The sequence below is a fragment of the Mobula hypostoma genome, chromosome 21 (genome assembly GCF_963921235.1).
Source record: "Mobula hypostoma chromosome 21, sMobHyp1.1, whole genome shotgun sequence".
Taxonomy (NCBI): domain Eukaryota; kingdom Metazoa; phylum Chordata; class Chondrichthyes; order Myliobatiformes; family Myliobatidae; genus Mobula; species Mobula hypostoma.
Window position 1 is genome coordinate 52375332 of NC_086117.1, and position 6709 is coordinate 52382040.

Consider the following 6709-nt stretch of genomic DNA (forward strand, 5'->3'; position numbering starts at 1 on the left):
TGTAAAGATGAAGCCACACTCAGGTTGGAGGAACAACACCTTATATTCTGTCTGGGTAGCCTCCAACCTGATGGCATGAACATTGACTTCTCTAACTTCCACTAATGCCCCAGCTCCCCCTCGTACCCCATCCCTTATTTATTTATATGCACACATTCTCTCTCTCTCTCCCTCTCTCCCTCCCTCCCTCCCTCCCTCCCTCCCTCCCTCCCTCCTCCTCCTCCTCCTCCTCCTCCTCCTCCTCCTCCTCCTCCTCCTCCTCCTCCTCCTCCTCCTCCTCCTCCTCCTCCTCCTCCTCCTCCTCCTCCTCCTCCTCCTCCTCCTCCTCGTCCTCGTCCTCGTCCTCGTCCTCGTCCTCGTCCTCCTCGTCCTCCTTCTTCTTCTCCCTCTGACTATATCCCTTGCCCATCCTCTGGGTTTTCCCCCCTCCCTCTTTTCTTTCTCCCTGGGCCTCCTGTCCCATGATCCTCTCATATCCCTTTTGCCAATCACCTGTCCAGCTCTTGGCTCCATCCCTCCCCCTCCTGTCTTCTCCTATCATTTTGGATCTCCCCCTCCCCCTCCCACTTTCAAATCTCTTACTAGCTCTTTCAGTTAGTCCTGACAAAGGGTCTTGGCCCGAAACGTCGACTGCACCTCTTCCTAGAGATGCTGCCTGGCCTGCTGCGTTCACCAGCAACTTTGATGTGTGTTGCTTGAACTTTCAGCATCTGCAGAATTCCTCGTGTTTTAGAGCTCTGGTGCCTGGCTCTGGTTACCCCAGTCGGGAAAAGACATCATCCCTGCATTTACAATGTCGGTCCCTATAAGTAAGTTCAGTGAAATCACTTCTCAGTGACATGAAGCGTACCAGTCTCATCAGCTGCCCTGGTTCACAAAGCAGTTGCATTTTGCTGGCATTGCTGAAGATCTGCTTTGGCTGGCTGAGGTTTGACCTTTGGTCTGTAGAAGCAACATGTTAATACACTGAGAGGATGGGTTTCAAACCAGTGTTCAAATCTTGCAGCTCAGTGTACGTTGTTGGCTTTCTTCCTCTCCTGTAAAGGGAGATTCCTCCTCATTGACCAGTCACTGACCAGTGAGGGACACTCCTGCTTCAGGTCTGTGGCCCACAAGATCGATCTACATCTGTCTCTAGTGTTCATGCTTGGGCGGTGAGCTTTCTTTGGTGAAATGACTACAAAACTGGACACAAGGCTTAAGCACAGTTCCATAAAACCCTGGTTAGACCACACTTGGAGTATCATGATCAGCCCTGGTCATCTCACTGACTGTGGAAGCTTTAGAGAGGGTGCGGGGTGCTGTCTGAATTGGAGAGCATGTCTTGTGAGGATAGGTCAATGAGCTAGAGCTTTTCTCTTTGTAGGACGAGGGATGACTTGACAGAGGTGTATAAGATGATGAGAGGTGGAGACAGAGTGGACAGTAGAAGCTCAGCTTATACCAGAGGGCATGATCGGATGAAAGTGTGGGAGATGTCAGAGCTAGGGTTTTATACAGAGTGGTGAGTGCATGGAATGCCCTACCAGAGGTCGTGGCACACAGATACATTAGGGACATTTAGGAGACTTCTTGATGGGCACATGGGTGATAGAAACATGGAGGGCCATGTGGATTGATCTTTCTTACTTACTGGGCCCTTAGCTTCCACGAGGCATAGGCCATCAGTGACCTCCCATATGGAGTTCTTCATCGCTTCTGCAATCCATTGCATCCCACTGTACAGGGGATTGGCTTATACAGCTTCACCAGAGCCCTGTTGGCTGGTCTTACCTGATTCCACCTCTCACGACAGGGACGTAGGGTTGACTTGGAAAGGCTGGATTGATCTTGGGATTGAAAGGTCAGCACAACATCATGGGCTGAATGGCTTTGTAGTATAAGAGGAGAAAATCTGCAGATGCTGGAAATGCAAGCAACACACACAAAATACTGGAGGAACTCAGCAGGCCAGGCGGCATCTGTGGAAAAGAGTAAACAGTCAATGTTTCGGGCCAAGTCCCTTCATTAGACCAGTCCTGACGATGCGTTTAATTGCATTACGGTGGTGACGTAGACAACTAAGCTGAAAGTGTTTTGTTGATGGTTTCTATTTGTACTCAGTGTCTGAGGCTTCTCATTTAAGTGTCCAAGAATAATCAACCGGCATTGATGGATTCCAGTTGCCCTGGTATCTTTTCTCCATGACCACAGTGTCCTGGTGAAATCTTTCACCGTGCTTGTCACTGACAGCGCCAAGATTGGCAGGGATGAAGTCTCTAAATGGGAATGCAGAAAATGAATCTTTCGTGACATGTTGCACTTCATGGTTTTGTATGCTTGAAGCATGTTGTCAACCAGCTGCACATAGTTTAAAGTTCTGCAGTTGCCTTGAAAATTTTCACCAACATCATTGAATGCATTCCCAGCAACTTTCTCCAGTTCCACTAGAAGTTTTTCGAATTGCCTGTTTGATTTGTGGACCAACAAAAATGCCTTCTTGGCATCTTGGCATCAGTTATTCTGACTTGAATTATGAATTGAAATAACAAATATAGGCAATTTTTTTAATGGTGTGTGATAGGGAAATTTCATGGTGATTTTCATGATCAGCAGCCGAAAGTCCATAAGATACTCCCAAAAATATTCAGGAAGCAAAATCTTTGTTGCCCAGTGTGCCCTTCACCAGGTCTGCACGAACGTTCGGAGAAGGTGCATCTGCTTCAGTGTTTTAACTTAAAAGTCAGTCAGTGGGTGTTTGGGTGTGGAGCACATAGAACGTGAAGCTCTGGTTTCCAACCGTTTAACACTGACTTTGTCATCTCTGCAGGTTTGATCATTCCTCAGAACTGTGTCTCACCACTGGTGAACATTCTGTCAACGTCTGACCAGTCGCAACAGCTGGCACTGCAACAGCAGCAGATGTGGCAGCAGCTTCACCCCCAGAGTCTCAGTCACCTGAGTAACACATAGTCTCGGCCACCGGCACTGGGCCTGACCACACTCGCACTGTCACCGACAGTCCTGCACCACGTCACCGTCACTGTTTCCAGGAATTCAGGGTCGCGCTCCAAAGAGGTTCCTCGATTAGTGATGTATTGATGAACTCTGGAAATGCCTGTAATTAAATCAGAAATGGGTTCTGATTAATCAATGGGTGATCGTCAAAGGCCTACACATAGGGACATTTTCACTCGTTTTATTCTCTCCCCCCACCTCCCCCTGCCCCCCAGTCTGTGTCAGCACTTTGTTCTCCTCTGACACCAGCTGCCACCATTGTCCACCTTCATTTCAGCGATGGAAGGGAGTTGGCAGATTTCCTGCGCTCCCAATATTTCACCATCAGTCCTGTAGCATCAGTGAGGACATCCTGCAGCTTGTTACAAGTGGGGGGCTGGAGCCTACGCGACTTTGAATGTTTCCAGCTTCATGGAATTGCAATCCAGTAATTTGTGTGATTCTGGTCTGGGTTTGTTGGCCCTGAAGTCTTAAAAGTGAACAAACATTCAGGGTTCAATTATCATGTTACATCCTTGGAGCAGGATGTAAGTACAAAGCAAAAAAAAAATCCCAGCCTATTTAAAAAGAAAGATGGAGTATAATTGAAGATTTCTGATGGGAGGTGGGTTCTAATTGCTTTATATAAAGTTCTTTTGAAGATGTTGATATGCTTCCTTTCTCCAATCTGTAATTTCTGGGTAACTAAAAAATGTATGTTCTGTATTTCAGTGTTTAATGGCACAATCTTAAATTATCTGCTGATTTTTTTTATATATATTAAAATTCTCCGAACCACTTCAGCTCCATATTTAATCACTCCCCGACTATTGGTTACTTGCTTGCTACCCAAATCTTTAGTTTAGAATACATACTTCAACATTCTGCAGGAGAAACTTGATGCGTGAATCACAGTGCGACGATACAGATGACGGTCATCTCACGTGTGGGAGCATGGTGGCTGTGGGAGCTTTACCCACTGCCAATCAGGAGAAGTATTGAAGTAAAGGATGTCCATCTTGTCCTGCACACATTCTACATACTGGTGAATCCAACTGCTTAGTCGGGGGGTGTCAAATGTATGAGGGGAGCCTTTGGAGACAACTGCACTGTGTGCGGTGACCTTGTGCTGTTCACAGTTCTAACGCTGTTAACTATTTAACAGAGTGTCTATATTACTTCAGTTAGCAAACCTGTACTGTACAAATGTGTATAGTCTCGGCTACAATACCAATTCTTTGTTTTGACTATAAATAGTTTCGTGAACCTTTATCAGAAGAGAGAAGGAAGTTTTGCCATGTCATACGGGCTCAAGTTGCACTACTGATGATACTCGATTGTTTATAATTGTATATTTAAGTTTAGAATTGTCAACAATAAGTTACTGCGAGACCCGGGACTCTTGCAGGAAGCTGTTAATAAATCATATTGTATTAATGGAAACTGGTGTATAATTTTTAAAAGCTGGGTGTATATCCGTAGGAAAAACACAGGGCAACTGTGTGAGACTGACTGAACAAAAAACGTGACAGGTCAGAAAGTTCCTGCAAACTGGTGATGTGTCAGAACTCTGAGCTGTGTGGGGAAAACATCCTCATTTGTCAGCTTGGGAGGGAACAGTCATTGAGACTTGGACATTGTCACCATTTTTCCGGTATGATTGGCCAAGTTCAAGTTCGTTCTCGTTCAACTGTACACACGTATTCCACCAAATGAAGCAACATTCCTCCTGACCAAGGTGTACAACACAGTACATAACACTCTCACGCACAACATACAGTAATAATAATGAGGTGCATTTACAATATGATTTAAGTTAAAAGTGAGCAGTATAACACTACTGGCACTCGATGCATGGTGGCAGGGAGTTCAGTCATCTCACAGCCTGGGGGAAGAAGCTGTTTCCCGTCCTAACAGTTCTTGTTCTAATGCCATGGTATCTCTTGCCTGAGTAGGGCGTCAAAGAGATTGTTGGGTGGATGTTCAAGTTTAATTGTCATTCAACCATACACATGTACACAGCCAAATGAAACATCGTTCCTCTGGGGCCAAGGTGCAAAACACAGTGCAAACACTCACCAACACACATCAAAGTTGCTGGTGAACGCAGCAGGCCAAGCAGCATCTCTAGGAAGAGGTACAGTCGACGTTTCAGGCCGAGACCCTTCGTCAGGACTAACTGAAGGAAGAGTGAGTAAGGGATTTGAAAGCTGGAGGGGGAGGGGGAGATGCAAAATGATAGGAGAAGACAGGAGGGGGAGGGATAGAGCCGAGAGCTGGACAGGTGATAGGCAAAAGGGGATATGAGAGGATCATGGGACAGGAGGTCAGGGAAGAAAGACAAGGGGGGGGGACCCAGAGGATGGGCAAGAGGTATATTCAGAGGGAGAAAAAGGAGAGTGAGAGAAAGAATGTGTGCATAAAAATGAGTAACAGATGGGGTACGAGGGGGAGGTGGGGCCTTAGCGGAAGTTAGAGAAGTCTATGTTCATGCCATCAGGTTGGAGGCTACCCAGACGGAATATAAGGTGTTGTTCCTCCAACCTGAGTGTGGCTTCATCTTTACAGTAGAGGAGGCCGTGGATAGACATGTCAGAATGGGAATGGGATGTGGAATTAAAATGTGTGGCCACTGGGAGATCCTGCTTTCTCTGGCGGACAGAGCGTAGATGTTCAGCAAAGCGGTCTCCCAGTCTGCGTTGGGTCTCACCAATATATAAAAGGCCACATCGGGAGCACCGGACGCAGTATATCACCCCAGTCGACTCACAGGTGAAGTGATGCCTCACCTGGAAGGACTGTTTGGGGCCCTGAATGGTGGTAAGGGAGGAAGTGTAAGGGCATGTGTAGCACTTGTTCCGCTTACACGGATAAGTGCCAGGAGGGAGATCAGTGGGGAGGGATGGGGGGACGAATGGACAAGGGAGTTGTGTAGGGAGCGATCCCTGCGGAATGCAGAGAGAGGGGGGGAGGGAAAGATGTGCTTAGTGGTGGGATCCCGTTGGAGGTGGCGGAAGTTACGGAGAATAATATGTTGGACCCGGAGGCTGGTGGGGTGGTAGGTGAGGACCAGGGGAACCCTATTCTAGTGGGGTGGTGGGAGGATGGAGTGAGAGCAGATGTACGTGAAATGGAGGAGATGCGTTTAAGAGCAGAGTTGATAGTGGAGGAAGGGAAGCCCCTTTCTTTAAAAAATGAAGACATCTCCCTCGTCCTAGAATGAAAAGCCTCATCCTGAGAGCAGATGCGGCGGAGACGGAGGAATTGCGAGAAGGGGATGGCGTTTTTGCAAGAAACAGGGTGAGAAGAGGAATAGTCCAGATAGCTGTGAGAGTCAGTAGGCTTATAGTAGATATCAGTGGATAAGCTGTCTCCAGAGACAGAGACAGAAAGATCTCGAAAGGGGAGGGAGGTGTCGGAAATAGACCAGGTAAACTTGAGGGCAGGGTGAAAGTTGGAGGCAAAGTTAATAAAGTCAACGAGTTCTGCATGCGTGCAGGAAGCAGCGCCAATGCAGTCGTCGATATAGCGAAGGAAAAGTGGGGGACAGATACCAGAATAGGCACAGAACATAGATTGTTCCACAAACCCATAGTCGATATAGCGAAGGAAAAGTGGGGGACAGATACCAGAATAGGCACGGAACATAGATTGTTCCACAAACCCATAGTCGATATAGCGAAGGAAAAGTGGGGGACAGATACCAGAATAGGCACGGAACATAGATTGTTCC

At 47.2% G+C, this 6709-nt stretch overlaps 1 protein-coding gene across 2 annotated transcripts in view; it reads left to right on the plus strand.

Annotated features, from left to right (window-relative positions):
- Window positions 1-4411, plus strand: part of sbno1 (strawberry notch homolog 1 (Drosophila)) — a 151184-nt gene extending 146773 nt beyond the window's left edge. For both annotated transcript variants that reach the window (XM_063074016.1, XM_063074017.1), the window contains one exon: window positions 2810-4411. In XM_063074016.1, coding sequence (XP_062930086.1) covers window positions 2810-2952 — 143 coding nt within the window. In that variant the 3' untranslated portion in view covers window positions 2953-4411. The remainder of the gene's footprint in view (window positions 1-2809) is intronic.
- Window positions 4412-6709: the final 2298 nt, after the last annotated feature.